Source organism: Euprymna scolopes, chromosome 34 (assembly GCF_053919585.1).
Source record: "Euprymna scolopes isolate OS-2025 chromosome 34, ASM5391958v1, whole genome shotgun sequence".
Taxonomy (NCBI): Eukaryota; Metazoa; Mollusca; class Cephalopoda; order Sepiida; family Sepiolidae; genus Euprymna; species Euprymna scolopes.
In genome coordinates this window covers 5,350,465-5,369,129 of record NC_136515.1, presented here as the reverse complement: position 1 = coordinate 5,369,129, position 18,665 = coordinate 5,350,465, and the positions used below count along the sequence as shown (strand labels likewise).

The 18,665-nt window shown below is 32.2% G+C and overlaps 1 protein-coding gene across 1 annotated transcript in view; it reads right to left on the bottom strand.

Moving 5' to 3' along the window:
- LOC145259046 (E3 ubiquitin-protein ligase MYCBP2-like) overlaps positions 1 to 18,665 on the bottom strand; it is a 563,294-nt gene that overhangs the window by 353,121 nt on the left and 191,508 nt on the right. Inside the window, exons 20-21 of the mRNA XM_080116672.1 lie at positions 5,932 to 5,979; positions 816 to 926 (exon numbers count right to left, since the gene is read on the bottom strand). Coding sequence (XP_079972798.1) covers positions 816 to 926; positions 5,932 to 5,979 — 159 coding nt within the window. The remainder of the gene's footprint in view (positions 1 to 815; positions 927 to 5,931; positions 5,980 to 18,665) is intronic.

Sequence of the window (18,665 nt, the reverse complement as noted above, 5' to 3'; positions counted from 1 at the left end):
AGTAAAAAAAACTAAATTTGAAAACTATTGTTTAAAAAAAACTAAATTTGAAAACTATTGTTTAAAAAAAACTAAATTTGAAAACTATTGTTTAAAAAAAACTAAATTTGAAAACTATTGTTTAAAAAAAACTAAATTTGAAAACTATTGTTTAAAAAAAACTAAATTTGAAAACTATTGTTTAAAAAAAACTAAATTTGAAAACTATTGTTTAAAAAAAACTAAATTTGAAAAATATTTTTTAAAAAAACTAAATTTGAAAAATATTTTTTAAAAAAACTAAATTTGAAAAATATTTTTTAAAAAAACTAAATTTGAAAAATATTTTTTAAAAAAACTAAATTTGAAAAATATTTTTTAAAAAAACTAAATTTGAAAAATATTTTTTAAAAAAACTAAATTTGAAAAATATTTTTTAAAAAAACTAAATTTGAAAAATATTTTTTAAAAAAACTAAATTTGAAAAATATTTTTTAAAAAAACTAAATTTGAAAAATATTTTTTAAAAAAACTAAATTTGAAAAATATTTTTTAAAAAAACTAAATTTGAAAAATATTTTTTAAAAAAACTAAATTTGAAAAATATTTTTTAAAAAAACTAAATTTGAAAAATATTTTTTAAAAAAACTAAATTTGAAAAATATTTTTTAAAAAAACTAAATTTGAAAAATATTTTTTAAAAAAACTAAATTTGAAAAATATTTTTTAAAAAAAGTAAATTTGAAAAATATTTTTTAAAAAAAGTAAATTTTAAAAATATTTTTTAAAAAAAGTAAATTTTAAAAATATAAAAAAAAATTTAAAAAGAAAATTACCTCTAAATTTGTTTTGTTTAAGGCTTTTGTTTTTAACCTTCTGAACTTTCTCGATCTTGTGTTCCATTCTTTTACCAATTGGCTCAAGAGGTTTGACACCATAACGTGCGGCTGCAATCAAACAAAAAAAAACAAAAAACAATTATAAAAAAGACAATGTTCTGAATTGGTTTTCTAGAATTACTCCATCCAGGCAACGGCAGATAAATAACAGCTAGTTTATTATATTATATCTATAAAAGTGAAAACATGAGTGTGCGTATGTGAGGAAGACTCAATCTATATACTCAAAGAATTCTTGATCTAGAGATTTGAAATTTGGTATGTAGGGTATTCAGACATGAGGAAAACATTTTAAACTGTTTTCATCTGGAAAAAAGGGCTACTAAGTTGTGCAAAATTTTAAATTTCGTACTTGATGGTCATCGGATTTTTATTTGTTTGTCAACGGTTTCATGACTGCACATGCGTGAATCATTCACATAAAAGCTTCCTTGTGTTAATAATAAGTAGGTTTGAAAACACTTTTTACAGATCATGACAAGCTGGCCTAATGGTCATCGTACTTGATTCACTGTCTTTAGGTTTTGATCTCAGCTCGAGTATTTTTTTTTTTTTTTTTTTTTTTTTTTTTTTACACAGTGATCACCACTTATCAAGGCCCGGAAGCCACTCAGGGATAAGGGTTATTGCAAGTACATTACGTTAGTGAGGAGATTTGATGAAGTGTTTAATTGGGGGGGCGGTTCATTAGGAATTTGTTAACATTAGACTTGAAGACATCCAAGTTGTAGTCCAGAGGGAAGCAGGCAGACGGAACAGAGTTCCACAGGCGTGCAGTTCTAAGAAAGAAGCTTTGTTCATGAAATCCGCGTTTTGATTTAGTCACAGATATAGAGTGGGGGAAATTTTTCACAGTGGATTCAGCTAGACGGGTGTTTTTCGTGAAAGATTGGCGAGGGGGGACCAGGGATTGGAGTTCAGACTGGCACCTGCCATGAAAATAACGATAAAACAAGGATAGGCTCGCAACGTCTCTTCTGTGGGAGAGGGGTTGCAGGGTAGAGAAAAGGGCATCCCCCACCAAACCACGAAGTCTATTTTGTACTCTGTCAAGGCATGATAGGCCGTTTTTGGCAGCTCCTGCCCAGATATGGCAACAGTATTCCATCCTTGGACGTACTTGGCTTTTATATAGATAGAGAATTGCATCAGTAGTGAGATATCTTCTCACTTACAAGAGTGAATTGTTTAGAAAAACATAAAACTCGCATGCACATGTCTTATATTTCTTTTTTTTTGTTCTTTTACTTCATTTTCATTTGGAATTTAATGTTACGTTTAATACTGGGTATGCCAGGTACATCTGCTAGTATATAATAGTGCAAGTCCATTTTTTTTTCTTCAATTCTTGTAAGTAGTAGTACTCTCTCTACCTCCCCACAGGTAACCTTCATAATGTATTGTCATTTACACCAACGCATCTCAACCTTTTATGCCCTTGACCCTGTGGCCCATTTTTAATGTCAAAACAAATCTTGGGCCTGCATAACGTTTAATAAATATTTCCATATTACTCCAGGGATTTCATAAATCTTCATCCGTAGAAATACCATAGAATTTCAACCCTTGTACTTCTGCATACCAGTACAGTCAAGGAAGCAGGTACCCAGGAAGGAATTCTAAAGTCTAGCAGGCTTTCCAGCATCTGTAAGGGTGGGATTTTGCTGCTTGTCGGGTTTGTCGGGGGTGGAGGACATTTAAGTAGAGGGTGTACTAGTTCTTCAAGTTCAATGCAGCACATGCCATTAAATTACTTATAAAACAAGCACAGGGATGCCACATTTCAGCGATGGGACAGAGGTTGGAGTTTAGTTGCTAGTGCAGGAGCTATTAAGTTGGTGACTCTTTATTGAACCCTGTCTAGGAGCGAGAGACAAGTGGCAGATGCACCAGCTCAGATGTGATCACAATACTCCATATATTTTAGGTTGAGCATATTGGGAAGTGATATACAAATTACCATTTGCATATTAAGCGATGCTCTTTGTGTAAACGAATTGAGCTTAGGTATTTGGACAGTGTCAAAACACTGTTAAATCACTGCTCGCTTAGAAGCAGCTGAATAGCGCAATGGTTAGAAGTTCCGAATATCATTTAGGCGGTCAGGTTTCGATCCTGGCTTAAGGTAGTTGCTTGTCTAGCCACACTGATAAGCTGTGAAACAGCGAAACAGTACTGTATGTGGATGACTATATATATCTATATATATAGGGTGAATAGTGGCTTTGGAGAGGCACATGATACTCAGAAGTAACCTTCTAGCACAGTAGAGAGAGCTCACCTTATTTGCAGCAGCCTTGCCAATTTCCTCAACATATTTGTTTCAATTCATGTTGCTTGTGAATTTTAAACTAAGGAGTTTGAACGAAATAATTGCTGGGATTTTCTTGGTGCCCACTCCAGGCCTAATGAAAGCTCTAGGCCCAGTTCAAAATTCCTTATGTCCACAAGTGAGTCTGAGAGCGACGTTGCGAAACACTGATTTACATTATTTGGTACAGCTTTCCCTTATCGTCATCGTTCTTGCCATTCTCACAACGTTTCTACCATTATACGATCGAGTCTTCTCCAGAAGCTTTTTGGCCATCAGAACCTTCTAAAAATTTCAAACTAAACCCGGTTCTTGTCCAGAATTCTCTCTACATTAAAAAAAAACAAAAAAATGAACGCATATGATATATGAACCTGTGACAAAACAAAAACATCATATTCCAAAAATCACATAAATTGACCAAGTAGTTTTACTTTTATAATGAAATTCATTTTTAAGTGATTAATGGGAATTGATAGGCATGATACAACAAATCTCGCAAGTTTTAATTATTGTTGAGTTATCTCCCTTGTTTGATTTTTTTTTTTTCTTTCTTTCTTTCAAAATTCCGAGTGGGACAGTTACTTCTTGGATACTCATAAAAATTTGATTTTCTTATCTATAGAAATAAAACAGTAGATGTATGTATGTGTGTGAATATATTTAACAGCCTGAGTCCTCAAACTGCTGGTCACATGACACTGAAATTTACAGGAAGTAGTAATCATCCACCAAGGATGGTTGATAACGAGTAAAATCTTTGCATACAGAAATATGTCAAAAGCTCAAACAATAGGGAATGTGGTTGGAGCGCTAAATATTTTGGTTTTGATTCAAGCTGATGGCACCCAAGTCATTTTTTTTTACAATCTTGAAATCAGTACTATTTATTAGGTACAACAGAAAATCGACTTTATAATAATATGAAATCTGCATTGATTAAAATATATTTAAGCAAATTTTATGATCGGGCAAGGTGGGGGACTCTCCTGCTAGTTTAAAAATAAAACTACTTAATCAATTTACATGATTTTTGGAATATGATATTTTTTATTTTACCAATTTTTCTTTATTTTTTATTTTTTTTTTAATGAATGGCTCTCATCTTAGGGAAGCTCCAGCTCTTGACAAGCTTCTGGAACTGACATTCATTCCTGATCTGAAATTTAACACTTACATCAAATCTGTTGCCAAGATGGCTGAAAAAATGGTTGGATCACTCTACCGCTCCAGTAGGCATCTCACTGCCGATGCAATCCTCTATTTGCATAAGAGCCAGACAAGTCCTAAAATGGACTACTGCTGCCACATCTAGGCAGGAGCTTCTCGGCGCACCTTATCTAGGCTTAATACAGTTCAAAACTCTAGTAGGTGATGCCCTTTTCTCTTCCTTGCAACCTGTTTCCCCACAGAAGAGACGTTACAAGCCTGTCTCTGCTCTTTCACTACGCTCATGGCAAGTGCTTGATTGAACTCTAATGTATGGTCCCCTCTTTCCAAACTTTCACAAAAAAACTCGACTAGCTACAGCCACTATATATAATTTTCTCCACTATCTGTGGTTAAATCTAAATGCAGATTCCATAAACAAAGCTTCTTTCCCAGAACTGCCTGCCTGTGGAACATTGTTCTGCTGGTCTGCTTCCCGATTGAATACAACCTAGTAGCCTTCAAAACCAATGCAAACAAATTTTTGTTGAGCCGTCACCTTAAATAATCCAATTTACACCACAAACGATGACTACACTATCACCTTACATTCATTAACTCTTATCCTCGAGTGGCCTTTGGACCTTGATAAGTGGTAACTCCCAAGTAACAAAAAAAAAGATTCCATTTATTGTAGTTTATCTGAAACTAGCGGGAGGGTTTTTTTCCCCGATTGTATAATATGTTTAAATATATTTTAATTTGTCCAGATTTCGTATATATTTTTATAGAGTCGTGATTTCAAAAGTAAAAATAAAAAGAGTGTTTGAATGCCATCAGTTAGAATCGAAACCGAAACGTTAGCATTCAAAGCTGGTGACGTTACCACTGTACCAACATGACACGCATATGAACTGATTAAAAATTAAAAATAAACTAAGATGAATGTACAAAATGTATAACATTTTTTTTTTTCAATTTTTACTCTTTTCGACCCTTAAAAACTATTTTAAACGGCTCAAGACCCATAAAGAACGGTCCATAAAAAAATCCAATCATTTGAGCCTCTCAGCACCACTCTCGGACATTCAGTTTTGGAAGGGACACAGTTTGAAAATATGGAGACAAACGGACAGACATATAGCCTTTTATATACAAGACTTTGTATTGGCCGGATCACAGATACTGCTGATTAAAACATGTACATACACGTTTGGATACCACGAGTATCGAGACATGCAAAAAACATGATTGAAGTGTGTAAGAAGCTATACAACTTCATGCGAGCGAGCTGACGTAAACTGTTTAGATCAAACAGCATGGAACGTGTGCAGGAAACATCTTTTGAATCTGGGACCTTCACATCGCTTTAAATACCAAAATGGATGCAGAAAAAAAAAACAAAAAAAAAAAACAATTTGATATTTTATCCATAGCTTGGTAGAAAATTAAAAATGTTCGATAAAATTTCAGTCTAAACTCGTTCCTTTCAGCCATCAGCACAGTTGGGGGTGTTGTTGATATATTTGGTCCAATGACTTTAATAGGAAGAAATAAGAAAAGGTCAACACTGATAAAAATATGAGAAATCACCTTTCTTTTTGTCCAAATCCAAAATTGTTTTCAAGTCAGTTTCTCCCCCTATTAAACAGAAATTATCAAATTAAAAATTATCAGTAACCATCGTTAATATTAGCAGCAGAATTGGCAGCATCATGAAAACTTCAAACGATAAGAGAAATGAGAACAAATTTTTTTTTTTTAAAACAAAAGAAAAAATAAAAAAATAAAGCGGCTTTCTTGCTCAATAGTGGCTGTGTAAAGAATATTAAGGATTTACTGAATTAACTCCCTTTGCAATCACTCCCTTTGTAAATTACTAAAAAATACCAAAATTTACAAAAAATTACCTGTATAATTTTTTTTCAAGTAAAAAAAAAAAAAAAATCAAATTTTTCTTGCTAACTCGTGAGTATATAGAGAACATTATGAATTTACTGAATTAACTCCCTTTGCAAATGTGGGTGTGCCACAAGGGTCAATTCTTGGACCTTCATTATTCCTAATATTCATAAATGGCTCCCCTGATAAAATTTTGAGATGGGGATATTCATTGATAACACCATGAGTTATAACGAACACGAGGAGAAAACTAATGAACACATTAGAGAAATACCTCCAGTCCGTAGTGGAATGGGGTCATAAACTGGTTGGTAACGTTCAATGCTGTCAAGACTAAGCTTATTTCCTGTACAAGAAACCTTCTCAACCACTGATTGCCGTGGCTAATAACACACTGTCTTAAAGTATTTCCCTCAAGCTCCTAGGGTTAACATTCGCAGACAACATGAATTGGAACAAATACATAGAGGTAATTGCCAAGGCTGCTGCAAGGAAGGTGGGCTCTCTCTACCACGCTAGAAAGCTACTCACACCCGAGAGTATCCTGTATCTCTACAAGGCTGTGGAGTACTGCTGGTACATCTGCCACTAGTCTCTCGCTCCTAGGCAGGGTTCAAAAAAAGAGTCGCCAATCTAACAGGTCCTGAACTATCAACTAAACTCCAACCTCTATCCCATCACCAAAACGTGGCATCCTTGTGCCTGTTTTACAAGAATTCCAATGGCAAGTGCTCTGATGAACTCCAAGCAGTAGTATCCCCTTGACGATAATACACTCAACGAACTCGGCAAGCAGCAAAATCCCACCTCTACACTGTAGAGATCCCTAAATGCTGTAAAGTTTTCTACTCGAATAGCTTTTTCCTCTTGGACTGCTGCACTCTGGAATTCCCTCCCAGGCCCCTGTTTCCCCTCACTGTACTGACATGCAGAAATTTAAATGTAATGTGAACAGATATTTTGCTGCCCAACTCCCTAAATAGTATTCCTGCAAATTTGGTTTCAAATAGTAGCCCCTCACAACTAAGTGGCTCTGTGCCTTGTTTGGCGTGAAATGACAAGAAAAAAAATTATCACATTCTAACCTTATAAGGACTTTGCGAGGTGCTTTTTAAATTGGTCATCTTTTAAACCAACGCATTTTAGGTGAAAACATTACGTACTGACGTGTCCTGAAGAAATTAGTATGAATTCCCAAACTTAGGAAAAATGATGCAGTAGAAAAATAATTATAAGCTTTTATAATTATAAGTTTTATTCTATGTTTTAATGTAGAAGAGCTGTGCGACCAATTCAGAATGACAAACTGACTTATCTCCCTTGACTTAAATTTAAGGCCCCCCCATTTTAAAACAAATTTCAGAATGCAATTGTCGGGTTTGTATTACTGTACACATAGATTCGAAAAAGTTGTCAAAAAACAAATATATAACAAATAAATGTTATCAAAGGCAAGATAAGTTACTTTTCTACCTAACTGGATATAATTCACGTGTTTTTATTCAGTGTAACATGTTTATTCAGCTCGAAAAACATGCAATGTTTACCGATGTATTGGAAAATTCAAAATGGCAGCCGACTGTCTCTCGGAGAGGGTACGTTTGGGAAAAGGTATTATAAATAATAAACTAGACAAAATACTGTTAGAAAACAACCGAATACATGTCAACTTATGTCACGGTAACATATATTGAGCGAATTTCTAACAGTATTTTGTCTAGTTTATTATTTATAATACCTTTTCCCAAACGTACCCTCTCCGAGAGACAGTCGGCTGCCATTTTGAATTTTCCAATACATCGGTAAACATTGCATGTTTTTCGAGCTGAATAAACATGTTACACTGAATAAAAACACGTGAATTATATCCAGTTAGGTAGAAAAGTAACTTATCTTGCCTTTGATAACATTTATTTGTTCTATATTTGTTTTTTGACAACTTTTTCGAATCTATGTGTACAGTAATACAAACCCCAATTGTCAATGATTTTTCACTAAAAATACATCTAGCACATTTTTCGTAATTTTTAGAATTTAAACTAATTTCGACATGACATGCAAGTACGTAGTAATGTTTACACCAGAAATGCGTTGGTTTAATAGATGACCAATCTACACAGGATTCTTTGTAAGTATAAATTTTTTTAAAATATTTACATACATCAAACGGAGTTTAAAATAAAGAGATACTTGTGAATGCGTAAGTGATAATTTAGATCCGAAACATTAATAATTCAAGATTATAAATGGAAATTTTAAATGCACGACAATAAACAGGGAATATGTTGCAATATTTTTTATATAAAGTAAGGGTAGGTATTTATTTGCTTCCCCATGTAAGCATAATATGATACAAGGTCGGTTTTTATGTGGGGTGAAGGGGAAGGGGGGAGGGAAGGGAAAGGGAGGGGATGGTATATATATGGTTGCTCCTACACGTACCAACAACTAATTGCCAAAAGGGCAATGGTCTCAAAGCGCAGCATCTGGGAACAGATACTCCACTTTGAGATATTAAATCTTTTATTCAGGCAAAAAAATGAACATGAACAAAAAACTTAGGCACATGGCCAACTCAAAAGGGGGGGAAAATGGGGGTCGTTGTCATCCTTGTCACTCTAGAATTAAACAAAAGTTTCTCTTAGCTAGAATCTTCTTTCACCATAATACTACATTTGCCCTTTCGTACTAGGGGACGTCCTACTTGCTCACCCAATTTTTAAAACATCTTTTATTAAGATAGCAATAAAGGTAATACAATAATTCATTTGTGCCGAGGGCGGGAAAAAAAAAATAAAAAATAAAAAATAAAAATAAAATAAAAAATTTTGATCTCAGCCAAAAGGACGAGGAGAGAAAAATTTTAAGGTTCTACTTATAGTCACTGGTGATAGGAACTGACCAATCAAATATAGTCATGTTCTGCTAGCAACCAATCAGAAATCAGAATTGCTCCATAAAAATAATGAATCTTTCATAGCATTTATAATTTTTTCGTGTCCACACGAGAAAGACTTTCTTGTTCTGTACCTGAAAATTTTTAAAGTCCGAGACTTATACAGAACAGCTACTAATCAAAAACTCCTCATCTCCAGGACATGCCCTATAGCTACTCAATGTAAACTTTTCTGAAATTAAACATGGCTTTTAAATTCAAGATAACGTCTTCAGAATCCCAGTTTTGTTTTGTTTAAATTTATTTCCATTTTATACTATCAGAAGTTGAAGCCCCCGTGCAGTCTCAAAAGACAATGGACATCCCTTGAAGAGTAACTTCATGTGTAATTATGAGGCAAGGGATGAACAATTTCCAACCACACCACATTTGAATTGGCATTGCTTAAGTTCAGTAGCACGGAGAAGTCCAGGACCATATATAAACACTATTAAACAAAGACTGGGTGATTTCATCTGTTTTTTTTGTTCAAATGTATTTCATACGGTTGCAACATCCTATCAAAACCGTGTTTTATGGTTTTTGATGGACACAGAAAAAATTACATCATTAAAAATTGATTTGACAATATGTGAAAACAGATTTCTGGGCTTATTTTTAATTATTTTATTTAAGTATTTTTTTCACTTTGTCAAAAATTTGGTTCACGTGGTTCAGCATACTGTGTGTGATTCAAATGGTGTATGAGCTGTTTTTGACCAAATATATAAACTTACTTACATACATGCTCTTGGCCAAATATTTAAACTTACATACATGCTCTGGGCCAAATATTTAAATCAATGTATGTTTTTGACCAAATGTTCTGGGCCAAATATTTTGATTTACATACATGGTCTTGACCAAATATTTTGATTTACATACATATTCTTGACCAAATATTTTCATTTACATACATGGTCTTGACCAAATATTTTCATTTACATACATGGTCTTGACCAAATATTTTCATTTACATACATGGTCTTGACCAAATATTTTCATTTACATACATGGTCTTGACCAAATATTTTCATTTACATACATGGTCTTGACCAAATATTTTCATTTACATACATGGTCTTGACCAAATATTTTCATTTACATACATGGTCTTGACCAAATATTTTCATTTACATACATGGTCTTGACCAAATATTTTCATTTACATACATGGTCTTGACCAAATATTTTCATTTACATACACGGTCTTGACCAAATATTTTCATTTACATACACGGTCTTGACCAAATATTTTCATTTACATACACGGTCTTGACCAAATATTTTCATTTACATACACGGTCTTGACCAAATATTTTCATTTACATACACGGTCTTGACCAAATATTTTCATTTACATACACGGTCTTGACCAAATATTTTCATTTACATACACGGTCTTGACCAAATATTTTCATTTACATACACGGTCTTGACCAAATATTTTCATTTACATACACGGTCTTGACCAAATATTTTCATTTACATACGCGGTCTTGACCAAATATTTTCATTTACATACACGGTCTTGACCAAATATTTTCATTTACATACACGGTCTTGACCAAATATTTTCATTTACATACACGGTCTTGACCAAATATTTTCATTTACATACACGGTCTTGACCAAATATTTTCATTTACATACACGGTCTTGACCAAATATTTTCATTTACATACACGGTCTTGACCAAATATTTTCATTTACATACACGGTCTTGACCAAATATTTTCATTTACATACACGGTCTTGACCAAATATTTTCATTTACATACACGGTCTTGACCAAATATTTTCATTTACATACACGGTCTTGACCAAATATTTTCATTTACATACACGGTCTTGACCAAATATTTTCATTTACATACACGGTCTTGACCAAATATTTTCATTTACATACACGGTCTTGACCAAATATTTTCATTTACATACACGGTCTTGACCAAATATTTTCATTTACATACACGGTCTTGACCAAATATTTTCATTTACATACACGGTCTTGACCAAATATTTTCATTTACATACACGGTCTTGACCAAATATTTTCATTTACATACACGGTCTTGACCAAATATTTTCATTTACATATACGGTCTTGACCAAATATTTTCATTTACATACACGGTCTTGACCAAATATTTTCATTTACATACATGGTCTTGACCAAATATTTTCATTTACATACATGGTCTTGACCAAATATTTTCATTTACATACATGGTTTTGACCAAATATTTTCATTTACATACATGGTCTTGACCAAATATTTTCATTTACATACATGGTCTTGACCAAATATTTTCATTTACATACATGGTCTTGACCAAATATTTATACTAATAAACATGTTCTTGACCAAATTTGTAACTATCAAGTGTGCATTCCACATTTTTTTTTACCAAGTATTTAAACCTGCATGTATGTTGCTTCGAATTGTCCTGGTTAATTCAATTATTTCATTTTTCAAATATACTGGGTTGAATTACATGCTGGAAAACGAATACCACCATAAAAAGGCTGACACTTGTGGTAAAAGAATTGGGTAATGAAAAAGCATAGGCGATTACAAAAAAAAAAGTTTATACATCAAAAGTTAAAATAAACAAAAACATCAAAGCAAAGTTTGGATGAAGAAAAAAAAGCACAGTATTTAACAAAAAAAAAAAGCATAAAAATTTTTTTAAATGAATTTTAAGCAAAAAAAAAAAAAGAAAAAGCAAAGCATTTAACAAAAAAAGTATTTTAAAAAAAGGTATAACATTTTTAAATGAATTTTAAGCCAACAAAAAAAAAAGCACTTAACAAAAAAAATGTATAAAATTTTGGAAATGAATTTTAAGCCAAAAAAAAAAAAAAAAAAAAAGCATTTAACAATAAAAAAAAGCATAAAATTTTTTTAATGAATTTTAAGCAAAAAAAAAAAAAGCATTTAACAAAAAAAAAAGCATAAAATTTTTTAAATGAATTTTAAGCAAAAAAAAAAAAAAAAAAAAAAAAAAAAAAAAAAAAGCATTTAACAAAAAAAAAGCATTTAACAAAAAAAAAAGCATAAAATTTTTTAAATGAATTTTAAGCAAAAAAAAAAAAAAAAAAGCATTTAACAAAAAAAAAAGCATTTAACAAAAAAAAAAAAGCATAAAATTTTTTAAATTAATTTTAAGCAAAAAAAAAAAGAAAAAAAGCATGAAGAACAATGGTAAGCAAACAATGATTTAGACTCTTTTTTTAGGGGGGGGGGATTAAAAAAATGATTACGGTATGAGCATATGCATACGGTCAAAAATGACAACATACTTTTTTCCAAGACCCAATGAATTGCTGGTACTTGTTTAGTTTAATCAAAACTTTCTCCTTAATGCAAACAGCAACCATTTTGAATTGGCGCTTCTACACTATCAGAACAAAATTTTGTAGTCGATAAATGGAGTTTTCAGATTAAAAAAAAAAAAACCAAAAAAAACGATGGTTTCTACTTATTTTTTTCAATTCTAATAAATTACAATGTTAGCTTCCAAATTATGCAGTCGAAATTGCCTGAATATCACTGAATTATTAAAAACCAAGTACCAAAAAATGATTACGGTAGGAGTGTATACACACAGTAAAAAATGACAGCATACTTTTTTTCCCATTCCCAATGAATTGTTTTAGAATTAAAGTCACTTAGAAAAAAACAATTGTCGTCGAGTACAAATAAGTGAGAATTACCTCCCTTGATATTAGAGGTAAAGGAGTATAAAGATCCTAAATAGTATGTTTCAAGTGGCAATATACTTTGTTTGGAAGGTGGAAAAAAAAAAAAAATTTTAATACAAACATTTCAAAATGGCTGTTGTATTAAATATTAGGTTCACAGATTAAGGAGAAAATTTATATAAATTCATGTTTTTAATTTATGCTTTGTCTTAGTATTTAAGCTTTTTAGTATTATGGCCTTACAGGATTATCAATTAATAAGGGTTTGTTTTACAATCCACAGAGATACGAAAAAGTGGTTAATAAAAAAAAAAAAAAAACGAAACATGACAAAATAAATGTGACCAAAGGTCAGAGAAATTACTTTTCTACCTATTTTAAAAACTTTTTAGTGTTTTTACTCACTTTAAAACGTTTATTTGGTTTGAAAAATATTTAGTGTCGATTCGTGGCCATTTTTCTTGTTCTCACATAACACTTGACACTATATGTTTTTTTGAACCAAATAAACGTTTTAAAGTGTGTAAAACTACTAAGTTTTTCCAGCTAAGTAGAAGAGTAACTTATCTTGCCTTTGGTAACATTTATTTTTTTATACATTTGTTTTTTGACAACTTTTTCATGCCTCTGCGAATTGTAAAACAAACCCGAACTATTTTGCTAACTTAGAGGAAGTGGTGCTTCTCCATTATTAAGAGCGAAATTTGAAGATTGAAATGTTGAATTTTAAGTAAAAACAATGGTATCTACTTAATTGGCATGTCTCAGTAATGAACATATCCAAAAACTATGAAAAACGATAAGGTATAAAATTAATTATTAATGAAAACATTTTTCAAAGACAATTAGCAAAAATTAAATTTTGCTTATTTGGCCTAAGATTTTCAGTTTTCAGAAAATAGTTACCTCCCTTATAATGATTCAAACTGTTTAATTGTAAAACAAACCCATTAATATATTGATTTTATATTGATTTTTTACAGTTTTTTTAATTTTTTTTTTATTTAATTTGTAACGATTTTTATTTTGTTTCTTTTCTTGGAAATTTAATGGTATCCGTAAAATTCAAACTTGCTATTCGTATTTTTGGATTCTTCCGACTACTGCTTTCGTCTTGAGTGTCATTTTCACAACGTTTCAGTCGATGTAACCTCTGACCTTCTCCAGGTGTATCTTGTCGAACTTGGGAATGCTTCTGTTGAACTCAGGAATTTGGACAGAATTTCGAGCGGAACCCTTTATTTCATGAAAACTGCAATTGTGAATTACTTATGACCTCTATCCAGTCATGGCTGACGAAACAAGAGCATGCTACCCCCTGTGACGTAAATAAAGGGTTCCGCCCGAAATTCTGTCCAAATTCCAGAGTTCGACAAGATACACCTGAAGAAGGTTGGAGGTTAATTTGACCGAAACGTGAAAATCACACTCATTTCCATGGCAAGTGCTCGTCCGAGTTTGAATCTCTGGTCTCCCCTCGCCAATCTTTCACAAAAAACACCCGTCTAGCTGAAACCACTGTCAGTAATATTCCCCACTCTTTATCTGTGCCTAAATCAAAACGTAGATTCCATGAACAAAGCTTCTTTCTTAGAACTGCACGCCGGTGGAACTCTCTTCCGTTTGATTGTTTCCCACCTGACTACAACTTGGATGTCTTCAAGTCCAACATAAACAAATTCCTGATGAACTGCCCCCTTAAGTAAGACACTTTATCAAATCTCCATTACTGACGATTACTACGATACTATCCCATTGATTGCTATATACGTAATAACCCTTATCCCCGAGTGGCTTCCGGGACTTGATAAGTGGTGATGTAAAAAAAAAAAAAAAACATAGATGAGAACAGTAGTCCGATGAATTCAAATAATATGAATAACCAATCCTCATCTCAAAAATTTAGAAACGTTCAAACTTGCTTGATTGTATCGCACTGCTGATGAAAATTTCAGAATGAACAATTTTACTTGATTCTTTTTTCTTTCTGTAATTACATAACATGCATGCGAAATTACATCGCTGGGGAAGAAAAAAAAAAAACGATCATGTGAGAGATGTGGATAATGTTCATGATCATGTGCAAGGCATGAAGGACGCTCGACAAGACAATCAGAGAAAACGAGGAAACAGAAATGTTGTTGCTATACAGTTGGAGTTATTTCCTATTCTTTGTCTTCATCTCATTTGCGACTTAAACTGATGTTAAATTGAATTTTTTTTTTTAATTTTAATGCTGCAATATTTTAAGTTATAAATTTATTATATTTTTTACTAGAATATCTTGTCCTTTTCTTCTCCAGTTTTAACAACTAGTCCTTTACTTTTCCATGTTTAAGCTTAACCATATTACTTTTCATACTCGCATTTTTCTATTTGTAATCTATGATTTCTCCAGGCTTTAAATAAATTCAGTTGTTCTTTGTTTAATTGCAGTCTTATTTTTTTTTGCCCCCATAAACATAACATACACATATGAATAACAATGTACGGGACTCATCTGCTTTCAATAAAATCCCCCAAATTATCTTCCTTTTATTCTTTCATTCTGTCTGTTTCACTTGTTACTTCTCTTTTCACGACAGCAGTGAATTAGTAGCAACACTAGTCGCTGAAGTGACGTGGTTACTATGGAAACCAATCATAAAAAAATGCTAACCACCTTACATTTTTTTACGATTTTGAACACCAGTAAATTCATAACTTTTGTTTTACTGAACGAAAATTGAATTTTTTTTTTCACAATATAGCTGAGAAGGTGATCTATAAACTGTGATAATTGTTTGAAATTTGGTTGAAAAAAATGAGTGAGCGGTGAAGCTTTAAAACAGTTCTAAATGGCTAAAACTGCCACTTAACCATATATTCAAACACAGTAGTCTTTGAAGGAGATATATATATAGGATGAGTCAAAAGTAAGTGGACAGTAAAAGAAAAAAATTTCTTTAGAGATCACCTATACGTACATCTATATGTAATTAGACGATTATATTAATAAAAATTAAATGTTATTTATCAACGCAACTGTTCAAACTGTTTTCCTTTTTAGCTCACCATATATATATATATATATATATATACTAGTAGAAGTACCAGTCATTGACTGGATTCAAAAACAGCCTACAGAAAATGGACTGTGATTGATGAAAGTATGATAGGTTATGAAAAGGAGGGGGTTGTAAAAAAAAAAAAAACATTAAACAAGTAAAAATATTTTTAAAAAATATTATAGGGGGCTATAGTCTATTTTAAAAAACAATATCTCCTTCAAGAACGATCATAAAATGTGTTTTCAATCGATATTTATTCAATAAGGGACCAGTTTTCCTACCTAGCGAAAGGGGACGAGTTTTCCTTACACTTCGACAAACATTTTCTACTTTTAGCTCACCATATATATATATATATATATATATATATATATATATATATATATATATATATATATACATATGCACACACAATATACAACACAATCTTGTTGACACATTGGTTCCTGCCAGATCACTGAAGTTAAGCAACAATGAGCCTGGCCAGTATCAGACGAGTAATCATTTGGGAAGACTAGGCACTGTATGTATCACGCCAAGTGATAAAAATTTCCAGGTAGGTATTTAGGGGAGCATTAATTCAACGAGAGAGAGATACACCCCCAACCTTCGTTAAGACATGCATCTAGGAAAAGGAAAACTCTGATGTAAAAACTTGCGATGTACTGTATGCTCCGTCTTGTGGCAGCCATTGCACCGACAAAGATTAGCAGTTGTACCTCATACATCAAAATCAACATTAGAGTATATATATATATATATATATATATATATCTGTGTGTGTGTGTGTGTGTGTAATTATAGATTCATTGGCATCTATTGATCATGTCTGGTCTTGGTTCTGTGCCCTGAAGTGGCCAGGCTGGTAGCAAACAGCACAATAGTTCTTTGCATCAGGCTTGTTTCTCCTGCTACAGCTGGAGTTTATTTTCACCTCTCTGATCACTAAGTGCCCTCCTAGCTTCCAAGGTCTATAGCGACCTAGCGATCTCTAGTGGAGCAGGTTATCTCAATATTCCATAAGAATCTTTCACTTAGTCATACAAGCACCAAAATTGGCACAAATGACATTCAGAACATACATTTTAAGAAAAGAACGTTAGCCATCAGAAAATTCAAGATGGCTGCAGAAGCAAACCTGACAAATTTCAATTTTGGTGCTTGTATCACCGAGTGAAAGATTGTTTCAGCAATCTGCCCCACTACGCTTCCATATCTTTTTTACATGTGTCTTTGGATCGAAGCCGAATGCAACCTCTTTTTCTCTTTTTGTTGATTATTAATTCGACATAGAGGAGGGTTTTTGGGATCCTGCTGTCTTCCATCTGGCGGACGTGTCCAAGCCAATGCAGTCGACACTGATGCAAGAGTGTGTACATACTGGGCACAGCCAGATGGTCACGGACCTTCAGGTGTTGGTGATGAAATGCTCAGGTTGATATAAATAAAAATAAGGTAATAAGCAAAGAACAAAGTAAATAAAAAAAATTTTTTAATCTTGATAAAGTTTCATAACTGAAGTGAAATATTTTGCATTAATTTTCATCTATTTTAGTTCTGTTAACACGCACCTTACAAATAAAAAATAATTAACTTACGAATAAAAAAAAATTAACTTACGAATAAAAAAAAAAATTAACTTACGAATAAAAAAAAATTAACTTTATGAATAAACAAAAAATTTTAAAGGTTACAAGGTTCATTTAGAAAATCCATCCCAGAAAGAAAATTCAGATATGTAAATGGACCAGCTGTGCAAACAAAATAAAAAAAAAAAAAAAAGAAGTCTGATTACTTTTCAGATATTATAACGCAAGCGGCAGATTTTATACTGGGGGGAGGGGGGGGGGGGTAACTTCTCCAGCAGATACTCCAGAGCTTTACTAAAAAGAAAATTTATACAAATAATACACGAAAGTTTCCTTTTTGTTTTTTTTTGTTTTTTACCCAAACTATATTTATATCAAAACAAACCAAGCATGCAGAGTCCCCCTCCACGAGTAAAAAATTTACTTTCATCATGACTAATGTTCATGCAAAATTTAAGAACGAAATCGAAAATGTAGTTATTGAGAACGAAAGGGAGTGAATTACTTGGGGGGGGGACTAACAACTCGTTTAGATTCAATGATATAAAATTTTTTTGAAAAGCCAGCACATTAAGATAATAGCTGTCAAAAATATTGCTAGAGCCGCCCTGTTGTCATTCCCCAACCAGTGTCTATCAGCAATAAACCAATCCTTTCTCAAGGATAAAGTAAAGCCTGGGAGGGTAAAACTTTCAGTACTAAATAGAACCATTCCATAATATCTATATCTATATATAAATACCTTTAACGTACGTATGTCTGTTGTTACATGATAAGGGCTGTCCCCTTTTCATGTAAGTATAAAAATGGAGAATTTAGTTTAAGATCGAAATAAAATAGCATAGGCGAAATTCGAACCTCGTAATCTAGTTTAGAAATAGATTATGTGTGAGAATTTAAAAATGTAAAACAAAACATTTGTTTAGAAATAGATAAATATTTCAAGAAAAGAATGTGAGCTGTCAAGTTTATTATGAAATTTTAAATTGAAAGAATGCAGCTTATAAGATAATGTTTTTAACAAATTGAATATAGGTTAAAATTCCTTTTGAAGAAATAGGAAAAGTTTTGGACACGTATGTCCAGGACACGTGAAAGAATGCACATGTTTTAACATGTGTATGACGTCACGGAAAATAGAAA